Source organism: Thamnophis sirtalis, unplaced genomic scaffold (genome assembly GCF_051295495.1).
Source record: "Thamnophis sirtalis isolate CommonGarterSnake01/CBP01778 unplaced genomic scaffold, rThaSir2_p1.2 scaffold_4, whole genome shotgun sequence".
NCBI classification, from domain to species: domain Eukaryota; kingdom Metazoa; phylum Chordata; class Lepidosauria; order Squamata; family Natricidae; genus Thamnophis; species Thamnophis sirtalis.
The window spans coordinates 20282311-20299417 of NW_028261384.1; the positions used below are offsets into that span (position 1 = coordinate 20282311).

Below are 17107 nucleotides of genomic sequence, written 5' to 3' on the forward strand. Positions count from 1 at the left end.
CAAAACTGGATACTGTATCCTAAGTTTGTCTTAACAAAGCAATAAAAAGCTGAAGCTAATTTAAAATATACCGGTCAGAATTTTAAAAGGATGATTTATTGAGGTAACCTCATTCTAATTTTAGGAATTTTTATTAGTGATTGAATCTCCAAACCCAATACAAAGCACCAGTTTTCACTGTGTCCATTTTTATATATATTCTGATCCTAATCTCCAAAGACCACAATCTCTGCTAAATCTAAGAGATTTATGATTAGTGTTCTGAACACTTTGGCATAACTTTTATTTAATTAATTATATGTATTCATTTTTACTTACAAATGAGCCTTTTCTGAAGGAACTGGTTTCTCTTCAGTAGTTCCTTTTTCTTCAATTTTCACCAGTTTTGATAACATTTTTTTTCTTGTCTCTGGTGCTTGTTTACCTTCCTGTCAATAAGCATTCAAGAAAGTGAAGCAACAGTTTTGTATTATACAGTTTCTTGAACAGCTGTATTTGATAATGCATGTGTCAAATGACAACAGAATTATTTCTAATACAATTGTCAAAATCAGTAGATCTCACTTTTCCCTTGATAATACCCTCAAGATGGCTATTTAAATTAGATAACAATTAATTCCAATTTTTATTCACAATTCTTGGAAACAGAAGGGCAGATCCAAGTTGGCATAAACCAACTTCACACCTTGAGGACTCCAAAAAGAGACAAAGGATAGGATCATGTAAATGGACTTCCATTGGCCACAAAGGGCCACTGAAAGAGCTACTGACACTTTGATCTAGTATTCCAGCTAGCAAGGTCCAGGAAAGTCATGACTTCGACCCTTAGGAACATCTTACCTCCTGAGGTGAGATTGGCTCCTATCCTCCTGGCCATCCAAAACAGCCTGAAGACCTGATTCTTCCTGTTAATTTTTGCCCCCCCCCAGGGGGGATTTCACATTAGAGTGACTGATCAACTAATAGTAGTTTCCATTCATCCCCATCCCTATATATTTGGTAGTTATAACTTGTATTTTATTGTAATTCTAATGTGATTTTATATGTTTTTCATATATTTATGGTTTCATTTTAAACCATGTAGTTGTTTGTGGTGAGTAGTGAGTGTGTGCCATAAATGAATGAATAAATAAATAAATAAATAAATAAACAAACAAACAAACAAACAAAACAGAACACAAAATAACACAAAATACAAGATTTAGGGATTAGAGCTTTTTAAATCCCTTTTGGAATGTTTGCATTGCATCAGAGTCTGCTTTTTGGACAATGCTTTAATGGAACCTCTTATCAGCTGGTAATTAATTGAAGATATTACTTCTTCTTTCTGTGCTTCTGCACAATCCTTTCAGGAAATCCTAATATGAAATCATTCTTTTACTGGACTTCAATTTTACTCCATTTTCTACCTTTTACTTTCTGATTATGGGAAGTTATCATCCAGCCCTCTCCCAGAAAAATGAAATATCCTAGGAAATATTGAAAAGGCAGAATATTTCTCTGGATGTGAAAAGAAAGAAACACGCTTTAAAAGACAGAATAGTTGCCTGTAGCTTCCTGCCCATCCTCACTTTGTCAATAGGCCATTGAGAAGGGCAGGCTAGCCCACTTTACATAATAAAGACTTCTCCACTGCAGCTGTAGGAAGAAGGGATATTGGAACGTTACTCAATTCTCCACATGGCATCTGAGACCTCATCTATACCTGGATTCAAAACACAGCCTAGAGAGTAGCCCCCTGCATGGCACCATGGGAGTCTGACAACCAATCAGAATACATTTCTTACACAAGAACAGGAAACAAAGAGGTGGGACTCAACAGGGTATAAAAAGCCTAGCAAGCCCCTCCTTCAGCCCTTCTGTCTTCTTCTCCACCAACATTGAAGCATGTGATCACCTTTTCTGTTCAGGGCTCAAGCCATGTGGTCCTGTCCAATAATAAACCATCTTTCCAAGCAGCCTCCATTTCTCCAGTGTCTTCTTCCCCACTTGGAGCTGAACCCAGAAGGACATTTCTTTCAACATGATGTACATTTTAACATTTTCAATCTATTTTTTCTCTATAAGTGTGATCAATAAATTCTCATTAGCCGTTTCTCTGCACTGGGATAAATTTTATAGTTTTATTACCAGTACTTTATAATCTGCCACAATTATGATCCTATTTGCTCCTCAGTAGTAATCCTCCCATTCTTAAACATTCCAGGAAGACAATCTAATATTATAATATAATTTTGAATTTCTAAACATGTAACAGGCTTCTTTAAACCAAGTTTCAGTTGCTCTAAGGTGAAAACTAGATCCAGTGTGAATTCATTACACCAGTAAGGATCAATATTAGTTGAGACAAGCACACAATTGTCATGGAGGCCAGACATTTCTGATTCATCACCAACCTCATCTCAAGAAATAGAATTTGATGCTCCCAGCATTAATAGCATGGAAGACTCAATCACAAAGTCAAAAAAGAGCAGAATCCATAAATTGTCCATAAAGCCCAATTTAATATAGACACTTGTCCACAATTCTCTGAGAGCCAATTTGGACAGAGGAATAATCGTCTCTATTCTTGACCAAATTTTAACAATACAAATAGAAATGTGCTCATTTCTCCCAAAAAATAAATAAAGGAATACCATCTTAATACAAACAAATCTGGAATTTGACAATAATATCCTTATTCAGCAATATAGTGTTGATAGCATCAAAACAACCTAATAGAGTAGAAGAAGTTATCAGCACCAAACTGTTTATCTGCCTTAATCAGGTCCATAGTACAATTCTTATTCTATGCACATTCACAGAAATAAAACTCTTTATGTTAAATAATATTTGTTACTCTCTAATGTATTATAATATCTGAAGCTCCAATTCTATTAATAAAATTGAATTTAACTCCTAAATACCTCTGAAGTTTTCATTTTTTGAAGTTCATCCTCCATTATTTCTTTTTCTTCTCTTAGATTTCGAAATTCTTGCTGTATTTTCTGAAATTTCTAATATAAAAAAAACCAAGAGTCAAGAAAAGCTAGGCACCTCCTCCAAATATTTGGGACCTCAAAAGAAATCTTGTCCCTCCTTTGGAAAGAATTATTATATAAGTGATTGTTATAAATGTATAGTATAGAATGATATAGAACAGTTTTTGTAAAAATAGTTGCTGATGTGATAAGCTTGATATATGTTAGAAATAAAACTTGCATGAGAATAAACAGAATATTATGTGATCACACCTTAATCAGTAACACATTGATGCTTTTGTTGTCAAGCAACATATAAAACATATAAAATTTGCTCATAAATGCATGCATTGATCAGGAAGTGATTTTTTTATTACTCTTCATTACTGTTGTATTTGGGAATTGTCACTAACTGAGGTGGTTCCTAGCCAAGTAGTGGTTGTATTACTGAATTTTGTTCAAATAATTAATTTAAGAATTGAAAGAAGGATAAAATTATTACTTACACTTTCCAGCACATCCTGTTCATTTACAGCTCTGAAAAATATAAATATTTATTGATTTTTTTCTTTTTAAGTTTTCAGTAATTTCTAGATAAATTGAACTTTTATTTAGAGAATTTATACTCTACTTTTCTGTTAGCACCATGTTCTAATTGTCTTAAAATAAGATAGAGAGTACAAATTAAAATTAATTAAAATCAAAATTAAAAGTAGCCATTTAGAGAACTAATAGCTAAACACTTAGCTATTAGTTAAAATGTACTGTTTTTATCATTTCCTAAATGTTGGGAAAGTGGGAATAAATGAACCTCCATTGGGAGCACATTTCATAGTCTAGGAATGTGGAAACTAAATGGGAGAAGGCCATCTTACAATGTCCCCTACTATCAATGTGGGCACCCTCCGATCTCAGAGGGACAACTCACCAGATTTATTAGGCATAGAGTGAAATTTGTCCTGCAGATCAGATATTAAAAGCTTGAAATGTCAATACCAGCATCTTCGATTGTAAGCAGCATATAACTGGTAACCCAGCAGATTTTTTAATATAGTCATAATATAAACCCTGTATTGCATAGCAATCAACAGCTCAGTTCTTGAATTTTTTACCCATTGGAATTTATGGACACATTTCAAACCTAGATCTATTTCATGTGGATTAAAAAATAGATATGCTACAATCAAAATATGATTGTGACTAAACAGTCCGAAATTCAATAAAAATTGAAGTGTAAACTTAAAAACAGCTAAAACCAATATCACTCTTAGAGAACTCATGGAAAGGTTATACTCCTCTTTAGAGCTATCATCTGCACAGTGGTGGGTTTCAAAAATTGTTAGAACCTACTCTGTGGGTGTGGCCTCCTTTGTGGGAGTGGCTTGCCACCCACATGACCGGATGGGAGTGGCTTGCTGCCCATGTGACCAGATATTAAATTATGAATTAGTACTTAAGTCGGTCCACATAGCTATTCAGAAACTCTGGTATTGAAGCATGCAAGTCTTAAAACTGTCAAGTTAGAAGATCCTTGCACCCCTAATCCTTTAGGGGAAAAAACTAGGGGTCTTCAAACCTGACAGCTTTAAGACTTGTGGACTTCAACTCCCAGAATTCCTCCTCCAATCATGTTGGCTCAGAAACTCTGGCATTGAAGCATGCAAGTCTTAAAGCTGTCAAGTTACAAGACCCTTGCACCCCTAACCCTTTAGGGAAAAAAACCCAAGGGTCTTCAAACCTGACAGCTTTAAGACTTGTGGACTTCAAACTCTCAGAATTCCTCCTCCAGTCATGTTGCGGCAACGTCATCTGTGCGGATCTGCTCCATCTTCAGTTTTTTCATAGGGGGCAGGGCTGCCGCTGAAGATGCCGACGAGCCCCCGCCGCCACCAGAATAACTGCTGCTGCCTCCTCCTCCTCCTCCAGCACCACCACATTTGCTGCTTGGTGCTGCAGCTGAGGTGAAGCCGCCAAAGCTCCCGCTGGTGCTCCTGCCCATGGCAGCAGCAGCAGTGCCTCCCCCTCTGCTCGGAGCACCTGAGCTGGGCTCCGCGTTATCCCTGCCACCGCCTCCTCCTCTGCCATGCTTTTGAGAAGCCATGAGGCTGTTTTTGCCTGTTCCCGCCCCCCCCCCGCCTTCCTACTGGCTCCCGCAGCCTCATGTCTCCTCAAAAGCATGGCGGAGGAGGAGGGGGTAGGGGTAACACGGTGCCCAGCTCAGGTGCTCCGAGCGAAGGGAGAGGTGCTGTTGCCATGGGCGGTGGCGTCGGCGTGAGCTTTGGCAGCTTCACCTCAGCCGCAGCGCTGGGCAGCAAATGTGGTGGTGTTATTGGAGGAGGAGGAGGAGGCGGCAGCAATTATTCTAGTGGCAGTGGGGGCTTTGGAGCTTCACTTCAGCCGCAGCACCAGGCGCAAGCAGCTAGGATTGGCTGCCCACAAAGGACCTCCTCGGGCTTACTTTGCTGAACACGGGGCGAATGATGCTAGTTTCAGCAGCTGCGGCTGGCGCAAACTACCGTCAATCGCCCAGTGCTCAACAAAACAAGCCTGAGGAGGTCCTTTGCGGGTGGCCAGTTCTAGCCGCCTGCAAAGGAATTCCCTGCACTTGCTTTGCTGAAAACAGGGCGACTGACGGTAATGAGCAGTGCAGCCGCACACCTTAGAGGGAACATTGCCGGCGTTCCCAGAAGTTAATTACTTCCGGGTTCACCGACCAACCGGTCTGCAAGGACCAGCAAGGACCGGTAGGAACCCACTCCTGGCACAGTGGCAACTAAGAGTTAAAAAGCATGTGTCAGGGTCATGGATTTTTTCAGCTTGTGAATCTCAAGGATGAGGACAGGTATGTGGAGAAAGAAGGGTTGCCACTTGTTTGCTGGCAGCTGTTTTTTATATCTATTTAAATTGTTAGATTCTATACCAGGGGTGGGTTTCTCGCCCCGTTCCAACCGATTTGGTTGGAGCGAGGCCGGCGGCGTCCTCGCGCACGCACGCAGCATCCTCACGCACGCACGCGATGCGCGCGTGTGTACTAGCGTCTGTGCGATGCTCCAGCTGCTCCTGGAGGATCGCGCAGGCGCTGTATGCGTTCTGCGCATGCGTGGAAGTGCAGAATTCGTAAAAACCGGGTAAGGAGCGGGTGCGGGTGTGCGGGCGCGCGCGGGCACAGGGGGGGGGGGCTTCGCCGTTCCCGGAAGTTACTTACTTCCGGGTTCGGCGACCAACCGGATCGCAGGGACCGGTGCGAACCGGTCGAAACCCACCCCTGTTCTATACCTTGACTGAAGTCATTTGCTTCAATAAATCAATGAACAAGCATAATGTTGTTAACTCATTCGTTTAATTTGATTTCCTTCATCTGTGTGAACAACAGGTCACATTTATGTCATATTTATGCACAGATATTTAAAATTCAAAAAAGTTCACAAACTTTTAAGCACCACTGTAATCACATACCAATTCCTTTCTGATGAATAAGCACCCAATAAAACCTGCCCATATATTCTTCTCCACCTCTGTCCCATCAGCTCTAAAAATAATTCTGGGTCTGATCAAAATTTTCATTTATTTTGGATACTTTTGAATTAGGATTTGAAGAAATCCTTTCAAATCTAAAACACTTTGAAAGACTGCCTGAAATAAAGTGGTATTTTCTGAAGCAATTAAAATATAATAGTGCTCTTCAAAGAATATAATGTCTTGATATTTTCCTCTGAGATTGCAGGAAAGAGAGATAACAAAGTACAATTTTTTTATTAGCAGTCTATTGTCTAATGTTTCAATGATTTAAAATAAATCACAATGCTTTAGTGAGAGACATTGAGATTTGGCATGGGGAGTTAAATGTAAATTGAGCAGAAAGCAATGAAATTACTATAAACTAATATAGTCAATATAACATATAGTTTATAATTATAAATATTATATATGTGTGTGGGTATGTATGTATGCATATGTATAAAATATTTTATATATAAAATATATAATATTCAGACAGGCAGAAAGACAGACAGACAGATATAATTATTCACTATAATTCTTTACTTCTGCACATTACTTTGTGAAATTTTGCAGGGTTTTTTTTAGGAACCTCTTAATTATTTGTGCCATGTCATATAAACTATCTCAAAATACATAGGATAAAATGAAACTTTCCCTTCCCCAGCTGCATCATTATGTTGTATTTACCTGTGTAACTTGTTTGTTTGTCTTTCAAATACTTTCATTATTTCTATCATGCGATTGTTCATCATCTCAATTGTCTCTAAACAATTATAAAAATAGTTATTAGGTTAATATCTAACATTTTGATCTAGAAATAGAAATCAAACAATTGCACAAGATTGGGCAAAAATGTCACTCCTAGTACTACTATCATCCTAACATTATTACTAATGCCATTATTACTATGCATTACTACTAATTGCCAAGTTACATAACACAAGCTATTGCCAAGTCAATTAAGAAAGGGTCACAACTGTCATAGTTAGTTAATTAGGACCAAAATTCCAATTGGTAAGCATTTAGTCATAAAACAGAATGTCATGTGATGATATGACATTTAGCAATGGCAATCCATAAGCAAATATAATGGGATTTAAACATGCACTTCCTTGCAACTTCCTGCCAACTTCCAATGATCAATGGGGAAGTCAGCAAGAAGCAGCAAGTTGCAGGCAGCTCTCAAGGTCAGTAGGCAGATAAATGGTTGCTGCCAAGTGTGAGAGGAAGAAAGGAGCTGAGAGAGTGGCTATGGAGCCATGTTCCAAGCCCATGCAGCTGAGGAAGACTTATCTGCTTGTGGGAATCCAGCAAGGAAAGTCACAAATCATGATCAGGACATTGCAACTATTGTAAGCATTGGGCCTGTTGGAAAAAGCCCAGATCACAATCACACAATCATGGGAGTCCTGGGATGGTCAGAACTTCAAGGAGCAGTTCTAATGACCCTTGGTTCAACATCACGATAGCTTCAAAAGTTTGCTGAATGAGTAGTGGTTCATTACAAGTGCTACTTGTAATTAAAAAGTATACCTCATATAAATATATACATATAAATTCCACAGTGAAGTATTTATTAACAGTTCATTAATAGGATCTCTCTTATCATCATCATATGCATCCACATCAGGGATGGGTTCTAGCAGCCGCTACTGCCAGTTCACTCAGTCGCACAGCTCGATGCACACTGTATGCGCATGCACAGTACTTTAAAAATGCTTATGCGCATGTGCAGAAGCCAAAAACAAGATGGCGCCGCCAGGAGAACCAGTTCAGGGGTGTGACAGGCCTGGGTCACTGCCGGTTCCACCCAGGCCTCCATACCACTACCGGTTCAGCTGAATTGTTCCAAACCAGAAGGAACCCACCACTGATCCTCATGCACTTCGTAGGCTGTGCACCCACACAGCTTATAAAGTGCATAAGAAATAACCAGACTCCAGCCTTTTTCCAATAGCCAGACTCCAGCTCTTTATCATCTAATTACTTCTCTTAAATCATTTCAAGTTTGTGGCTGACATGGAAGAATACTAAATTTATGACTTAGATCACTCCTGAGTTAAGTACCTTCTCTCTGCATCTGACTGACTAATTGATGAACTAAAAACCTTTTTTGTCTAAACTACTGGCCATTTATTTAATTTGTAATTTGCCAAAAGAAAAAAGAAAAGAAGCTAAAGAAAACATAATACTCTCTTCTTAATTGAGGGAGAATAGCCTACTGATTTGGCAATAGAACAATTAATAGTTTTATCTTAGTCTAGTCTTGACTGAAATGAAAAATAAAACTAAATTGAACTTTTCACTACTTTAAAAGCTTTTTCACCTAGTATCTAAATATTTATAACATGAATTTTGAGGATTTGAATCAGGGGTGAAATCAACTTTCCTTCGCTATCAGTTGACAAATGTGAGCACATGCACCACCTCCGCGCATGCACAGAGCATAAAAACGGGATGTGATGATATCTGGGTGGGTGGGTGGCGGCCCCCCTTTCTAATATCTTTTTTTCAAGAAATTAATATTCTTCTACAAAAAGGATCCCTTATTTACCATAGTAGGTTGGTTGGTCAAGCATAAAAATTCAAAATCTCTTAAAGTCGTAGTAAAATTTTAATAATCTTGACTACCAGATACTAAACATTTCTGAAGTGAATGTTCCAGGAAGGATGTTATTTTTTAATATTGATTATCTTTTTACATAAATTGATTGCATTACTAAGGGTTATTCTGCTATTTTACATAAATATTTCAATATCTTTTTTTTACTTTTATTGTACCTGAAAATCTTAAATCCCTTTTTACTTTGGAAAAGAAATAATCTAACTAAAATGAATTATATAGATATGAAAAATATAAGGTGAGTGGGATTGCAGAAGAGTACATAACTGAGTGCACTCTTCCAATGTGAATGATTTTTTTTTTCTTTTTGAGATGATGTGGATTTTATAAGTAGACCAACTGTTACTTGGTGATACAAATTTTATTTCTTATGTCTTTGCTTTTTGGACCTGATATCTACATAGCATGAAGATGCCAGTCACAGATGTTGGTAAAATGTTAGGAAATCTGCTGTCTAGGCAACAGTCACTAAACCATGAAGGTTAACACTGTCCGAGATACTAGTCTGAAAGTTATATCAATATAAATCTGAAAAATACCTGTAGCTGCCTCTGGTGCAGAGATGGGTCCTTGCCAGTTCTAACTTCTTCTATAGAAGAGGTTCCACAAATCTACAGTGCCGTTTAGAACCGGTTCCAGCTCTCTCCCCTGCCCGTCTGCACCATGCTTGCCCTGCCCGCGGCTCACTGATGGGCTGGCTCACCAATCACCCCGCCCGTCTCTAAGAGTTCTATCTAAACCTTAAAGTCTTAAAGCTGTCAAGTTTGAACATCCCTGGGTGTTTTTTTTCTAAAGAGTTAAGGGTGCAAGGGTCTTGTAACTTGACAGCTTTAAGACTTGCACACTTCAATGCCAGAGTTTGTGAGCCAACATTTTGGTTGCTAAGCAAGAGCGTTAAGTAAATTTCACCACATTTTACAAGTTGACCACGCCCACCCAGTCACATGACTGCCAAGCCACTCCCACTTGGTCACATGGCCGGTAAGCCACACCCACAAAGCAAGCCACACCTACAGAAGAGGTTCTAAAGAAATTTGAAACCCACCACTGCTCTGGTGATAATAAGGGCTACCAAAGAGATAATAGATGTTCTCTTCTATTGAAAGTTGCCATATCTTGTTCTATTGCTTTGTCTAGAATATCTGTCTAAATCATGCTTTAGTGTTAAAGATACTTTTTTTTCCTATGTTCAGTTTAATACGCCATTTCAGCTTTTACCTCATTTATTTTTATTTTTATTGCTTCTGAATTCACATACATTATATCCATATTTTAATGTGGCAAAATCTGTTTCAAACTTTAATTTGATAAATACGGTGACTTTTTAAATTCCAAGAATATGTTTTTACATGAAAGTTCTTCTCGATAATTTGTAATATTTTCCAATACAGTAGAACCTATGGTCACTAACTCTTCTGATCGCGACCAAATCGGGTTCGAACCAAAATATTCTTTTTTTTATTTTTGGTGGCCAATTTCCCTTTCCATGCCATTTTTTTTATAAGCACCAAATTCCAAAATTTAGTTCGAGTCCCAACCAAATCAGTTTGAGATTGAATTTATGGAACATATTATGGTCATGACTAAGGTGACCAGACGTCCCGATTTTGGCGGGATAGTCATGATTTTTAATAATTTGTCCCGTGTCCCTTCGCGTATTGAAAAAGTCCCAATTTTCCACAAGAAAGAAAATCAATTTTAAAAAGGACACTGTTAAAAACATTTTTTTTTATTTCTCTAAAGTGTCGTTCCTGATGTGGCCTTTAGAGGGCAGTGTTTCCCTCCCTCCCCTTTTGTGTGTGCGCGCGCCAACGCACGCCGTTTTTCTGCAGGGAGAGCGATGGTAAGGAGGAGGCTAGGTCCTGGGCCAAGCAGCTCAGCTTTTGGAAGTTTTTTTTTCCCCCGCTTCTTTTGGGCTCCGCTCTTCTGCAGCCATGACGTGCAAGCCACTGTCAATCTGGTCTGGGTGAGCCGAGGAGAGGCAGGCGGGGATCCAGTTGGGAGAGGCTGGTGATTGGGGTAGCTTTTGAAAGGGTTGGGAGGCATGGGGGAAGGCAATCCGGGGAAGGCTGCTTTGCAACTGCCAGCAAAGTCCCATATCCCCCCCGCTCTTGCCTTTCCTTCTGCTTGCTCCATCCCAGCGGAGGCTGAGCCCACCTCTTATTTGGACCTCCTGTATCCCCCCCCAAACTGAGCACCCCATTTCAAGCAACGAGAGGCGCCAAGCAGGGCAGGGTTGCAAACACCCCCCTCCCCCCAAAGCTGTAGGCGAAAGCTGCTCTCCAGCAACCCCTCCCGTCCCTGCCTTCCCAGACCCAGAGACATCTCTGTGGAGGTCCTTTTTGGCTTTAACGCGAAGCCTTGAGGGGGGAACAGGGCGCACCCAGGCACCTCTGCCCCTGAATCAGGAATGCTGTAGAAGCGGGCGCAGATCGCTGGCTTATTAAATCAACTTTTTGGAAGGAGGATGGGAGGATGGGTGGGGCGAGTACTAAAGGTATCCCGGCTGAAATCACTTTAAAAAAAGCCATTTAAAAAAAATCCCACTTTTAAGGCGGTGAGCAGATCTAATGCTCCTTCCAACTCCCCACAACAGAGAAAGGGAGGGGGGGAGAAAGTTAGGGAAGGAAGGAAAGAAGGAAGGAAAGGAAAGAAAGAGGGAAGGAAACAAGGAAGGAAGGAAAAGAAAGAAGGAAAAGAGGAAGGAAGAAAGGAAGGAAGGAAAGGAGGAAGGAAGGAAAGAAGGGGGAAAAAGAGTGACTGGCCTCATTTCATCCAAGCAGGTTTTCATGTCCAAAATGGGACTAGAAACTCCTGATTTCTTGTCTGGTGCCTGAACCACTAATGAAAAGAAGGACTAGGAGAGACATGAGAGCAGTGTTTCAATATCTCAGGGGTTGCCACAAAGAAGAGGGAGTCAAACTATTCTTCAAGGTACGTGAGGGTAGAACATGAAGCAATGGGTGGAAACTAATCAAGGAGAGAACTTGTGAATGTTCCAACACTGGAAGTTTTTTAAAAGATGTTGGATAACCATTTGTCTGAAATGGTGTAGGGTTTCCTTCCTAAGCAGGGGGTTTGAATGTATATTTGAATGTTTATTTCATTTGTATGCTGCCCTTTTTCCCCCGAAGGGGGACTCAGGGCGACTCACAACTCAAGCAAGGGAAGGGGGATACAAACAATTTGACAACAACACAAAACAATACATAATTTAAAAAGCGCAACAATCATACCATTCGAGATAGGGGCAACGGTTCTTTAGCCCCAGGCCTGTCGGAACAGCCAGGTTTTAAGGGCTTTGCGGAAGGCCTGGAGGGTGGTGAGGGTGCGAATCTCCACGGGGAGTTCGTTCCAGAGGGTCAGAGCAGCCACAGAGAAGACTCTCCTCCGGGTAGTCGCCAGTCGACACTGGCCGGCGGATGGAATTCGGAGGAGGCCTAGTCTGTGGGATCTAATCGGTCTGGTGGAGGTAATTGGCAGCAGGCGGTCTCTCAAGTACCCAGGTCCAATACCATGAAGGGCTTTATAAGTGACGACTAGCACCTTGAAGCGTATCCGGAGACCAATAGGCAGCCAGTGCAGCTCGCGGAGGATAGGTGTTACGTGGGTGAACCGAGGTGCACCCACGATCGCTCACGCGGCTGCATTCTGGACAAGCTGAAGTCGCCGAATGCTCTTCAAGGGCTGCCCCATGTAGAGCACGTTGCAGTAGTCCAGTCTAGAGGTCACAAGGGCGCGAGTGACTGTTGTAAGGGCCTCCCGGTTCAGGTAGGGACGCAACTGGTGCACCAGGCGAACCTGGGCAAATGCCCCCCTGGTCACAGCTGACAAGTGGTGTTCAAAAGTCAGCTGTGGGTCCAGGAGGACTCCCAAATTGCGGACCCTGTCTGAGGGGCGTACTGTTTGACCCCCCCAGCCTGAGAGATGGAACACTTGGCCAATTAGTAGGAGGGAAACACACCAGCCACTCGGTCTTATCTGGATTGAGTACAAGCTTGTTAGCCCCCATCCAGTCCCTAACAGCCTCGCGGCCCTGGCACATCACGTCAACCGCTTCATTGAGTTGGCACGGGGTGGACAGATACAGCTGCGTATCGTCCGCATACTGGTGGTATTTTATCCTGTGCCGTCAAATGATCTCACCCAGCGGTTTCATGTAGATATTAAACAGGAGGGGGGACAGGACCGAACCCTGCGGTACCCCACACGTCAGGGGTTTAGGGGTCGATCTCTGCCCTCCGACCAACACCGACTGCGACCTGTCCGAGAGGTAAGAGGAGAACCACCGTAGAACAGTGCCTCCCACCCCCACCTCCCGCAGTCGTCGCAGAAGGATACCATGGTCGATGGTATCGAAAGCCGCTGAGAGGTCAAGGAGCACTAGGATGGAGGCATAACCTCCATCCCTGGCTCTCCAGAGATCATCGATTAATGCGACCAAAGCGGTTTCCGTGCTGTAGCCAGGCCTAAATCCCGACTGGAAGGGATCTAGATAATCGGTTTCCTCCAAGGACCGCCGGAGCTGAAAGGCTACCACCTTCTCAACAACCTTCCCCACAAAGGGGAGGTTGGAGACTGGACGATAGTTGTTTAAGACAGCTGGATCCAAAGATGGCTTCTTCAGAAGGGGTCTCACCACCGCCGCCTTTAGAGCAGGGGGAAAGAACCCCTTCCCAAAGGGAGGCGGTGACAACCGCCTGGATCCAGCCCCGTGTCACCTCCCTGCTGTTAGCAACCAGCCAGGAGGGGCACGGGTCCAGTACACATGTGGAGGTACTTACAGCTCCCATGGCCTTGTCCACGTCCTCAGGGGTAACAGCTTGAAAATCAATCCAGTGGGGGTTGGACTAGAAGATCTCCAAGGTGCCTTCCAACTCTGTTATTCTATTCTAACATATACTGTTTTAAAGAAGCACAGAGGGAACAATCCTCCAGGCTTTAGTGACCATCACTAAGTGTTGTAACTTATGATTCTTGATGAATGTATTCTATTTTATTTTTCTTTATGTACACTGAGAGCATATTCACCAAAGACAAATTCCTTGTGTGTTTAGGAGTTTAGCTTCTCTCTCTTGAAAATGTAAGCTACCATAAGGCATTATAATGAAAGCTAGCCTTAGCTTTCAAACAGTTCATTTAGTGACCAAAGTTGCAATGGCATTGAAAAAGTGACTGATGACCATTTTTCACACTTAGTGACCATTTTCACACTTAGCGACCGTTGCAGCATCCTCATGGTCACGTGATCAAAATTTTGATGTTTGGCAACAGTTACAATTTATATTTATAAATTGTAGTTATGTTGAAATAAAAAAATATTACAATACTATTTTTGCGTTGTATGAAAAATTTTGTTGCTCCGTATAAATTTTTTAATCAAGCCCCCCCCCCCCTCCGGTCAAAGGTGTCCCTCTTTACCAATCTGAAAATCTGGTCACCTTAGTCATGACCAGAGGTTCTACTGTATCTTGATTTTTAGTCAGATTACTAAAGGTAATAAAGGCATTATCATCTATGAAATCATCCCATTAACCATATTAATTACCACAAAAATTATTCAATGTTTTTCATAAAAAACATTTTATAAAAAGCTTTTTAAAAATATATATTTAAAAGTTTGAAGAATTTTTTTTATAAACAGATTGTGCTTATATGATCATATTTCACTTTTTTATGCCTTACAGATCTGCAAAGGCCATAAATGCAAGGATTGGTCAAAAGTTATTTTTCATCACCATGATAATTTGAATGATCATTGTATGAGGCAGTAAATAAGGACTAACCGTATTTAATAATTCTGATACACTAAATTATAATTTTAAATATTTTGGCTGTATCACACAACACTGAGTCAAGCATAACAAAGGAAGAAATTAATATATTTTACATAATACAGTTTTTACTAAGTTTACACACAATATAGCTTCTTATTTAGTTATATCTCTCTTTCTCTCCAAAATAAATCAGTACTATTAAATCTAGGAAAACCAAAAATGGTTTCTAATACAAATGGTTAACCTTAAACTATTGTAGCCTATATTATTATTTTAAAGTTTATACTTCTTTGTGCTTATCCATACTGTTTTTACCAGTTATCCCTGTTTTTTAAGCATAGATATATTTACTATAGCATGTCTGATACATTTTACCTTAGGGTATTATTAACATTATATTTTCAAAAAACACAATTTCAGTTTTTTAAAATTCCATAACTTAATTTAAATCCCAGTTAAATTTCAAGACATTAAAATTAACTACTGTAGATTGCATGATGATCTAACATATATTTTCTTAACTTGGCATTTTCTATGTTTTGGAAAACGAAGATTTATGATAGTTAAAAATCATGTTAGCTAAACATGTAGCCTAACAATTTAGAAAAAAATTGATTTGAGTTGTCCTAAAATATCCTATATGCTTTTTCATGTTTTAACAACATTTTATAGTTTGAAGCACTTACGTGGTTGTCCTGTATCTTCTTGGAAAACTTGTGCCATATTCATCACATCTTCAGTTAGATGTCTTGTAGCAAGTTCTAAAATTTTTTTATTATAACTATTTAGTTATTGGTCAAATATATATAATTAATTCATTAAAAATATATAAAGTACTTTTTTTCTGTAACTCTGATTAAAACTTCCAACTACATTTGATTATATTATTTTTCTATTTATATGTTGTCAGGAATCTAATAACTAAGCAAATGAGTCTCAGATACTCTTGATAAAAGATACCTTGTGAAGAGAATTCTGTTATTTTAACAATTCATGTTAAAAATATCAGAAAATTCAGGTTTCTATTGAAATATTTCTTAGTACTGGGAACTCCACTGAAATATTTATTAGTATTGGGAACTTTTTGTTTTATTCTAGGAACTTCTAGGAAAAGGAACAAATAGACTAATTTTGTTGTAGGTATTTCAGTTATATAATAGGATTATTATTTTCGAACTTTTGTAATATAAAATATCTGGATGGGTAGTTGTTTACATAATGTTCTGACATATCAAGGAGGCACAAATTCTATCTTTCTCTGTTACTGCAGTGACGTTGAAGGTGACATTGAAGGTGTTCAGTTAAAGCAACTGTAGTTTCTTTATTGATATCAGCAGAGGTAACTAGCTAAGTAGTATTCTAACTTCAAAAATCATTTACATATGATTTTTTATAATATGGAAGTTCAATTCTCTGGAAGATACTAAAAGTATTTATAGTAGTCTGGAACACCATAGAGTGCCCACCCTCACCTATTTTATTCATTTATATGTAGATATTATTGCCTCTGCATCACCTCTTTACATCTTAACTATCTTAACTGTCCGCAGAGGCAGTTCAGGTGTCAAAAAGTGGATTGAAAGGCTTTTTTTCCATCCAGCCACAGCATGATGAGAAAAAGTGTTTTTTATGAAAGAACATTGCAAAGCAGGAAGTATGCGTTTTGAAATCTGAACTGGCTCTTACCACAAAGAGAACAAACAATGCAGAGATAAGAGGTAAAGAAGTGATATAGAGGGAGAAGAACTCCTTTGCCCAGAATGACAGCATCAAAAGTTTCAAAAAATGTCCTGAGGATGAAAAAGGGGATATTTGTTTATGTAATATAGCATTTTTGTTAAATACAGATGGGGAAGTTTATAACTTTTTGTATACCAATTATGTAAGGGGAAGGAAATGTATATTAGATTTTTTAAATGTATCTTTCAGCCTTCAGCCAGGGTGGATTTTTTCTAATGTTTAATAGCTGTATTAAATACTTAAGGAGGAATTTTTTTGTATACATATTTTTGTTGTTATTAGTGTTGGATGCTTGTTATTTGTTGTTGTTTTTTACTGTTCTTTGTTTTGTATTTTATCTTTGATGATAAAATAATAAACATGTTTTTAAAAAAGAGAAAAGAAAAAAGATATCTCTGGAATTCTCAAGACAGGGCCTGGTCTCCTTTCTTTTCTCCACCTCCTGAGCTCTGTAGATCTTCATAAGGTAAGTGAGCAGGGTGAAGGCTGGAAAAGGATTGTGTGGA

The 17107-nt window shown here is 39.6% G+C and overlaps 1 protein-coding gene across 1 annotated transcript in view; it reads right to left on the bottom strand.

Annotated features, from left to right (window-relative positions):
- CCDC7 (coiled-coil domain containing 7) overlaps nt 1-17107 on the bottom strand; it is a 250515-nt gene that overhangs the window by 206402 nt on the left and 27006 nt on the right. Inside the window, exons 10-14 of the mRNA XM_087712546.1 lie at nt 15548-15622; nt 7149-7224; nt 3467-3497; nt 2907-2996; nt 319-428 (exon numbers count right to left, since the gene is read on the bottom strand). Coding sequence (XP_087568672.1) covers nt 319-428; nt 2907-2996; nt 3467-3497; nt 7149-7224; nt 15548-15622 — 382 coding nt within the window. The remainder of the gene's footprint in view (nt 1-318; nt 429-2906; nt 2997-3466; nt 3498-7148; nt 7225-15547; nt 15623-17107) is intronic.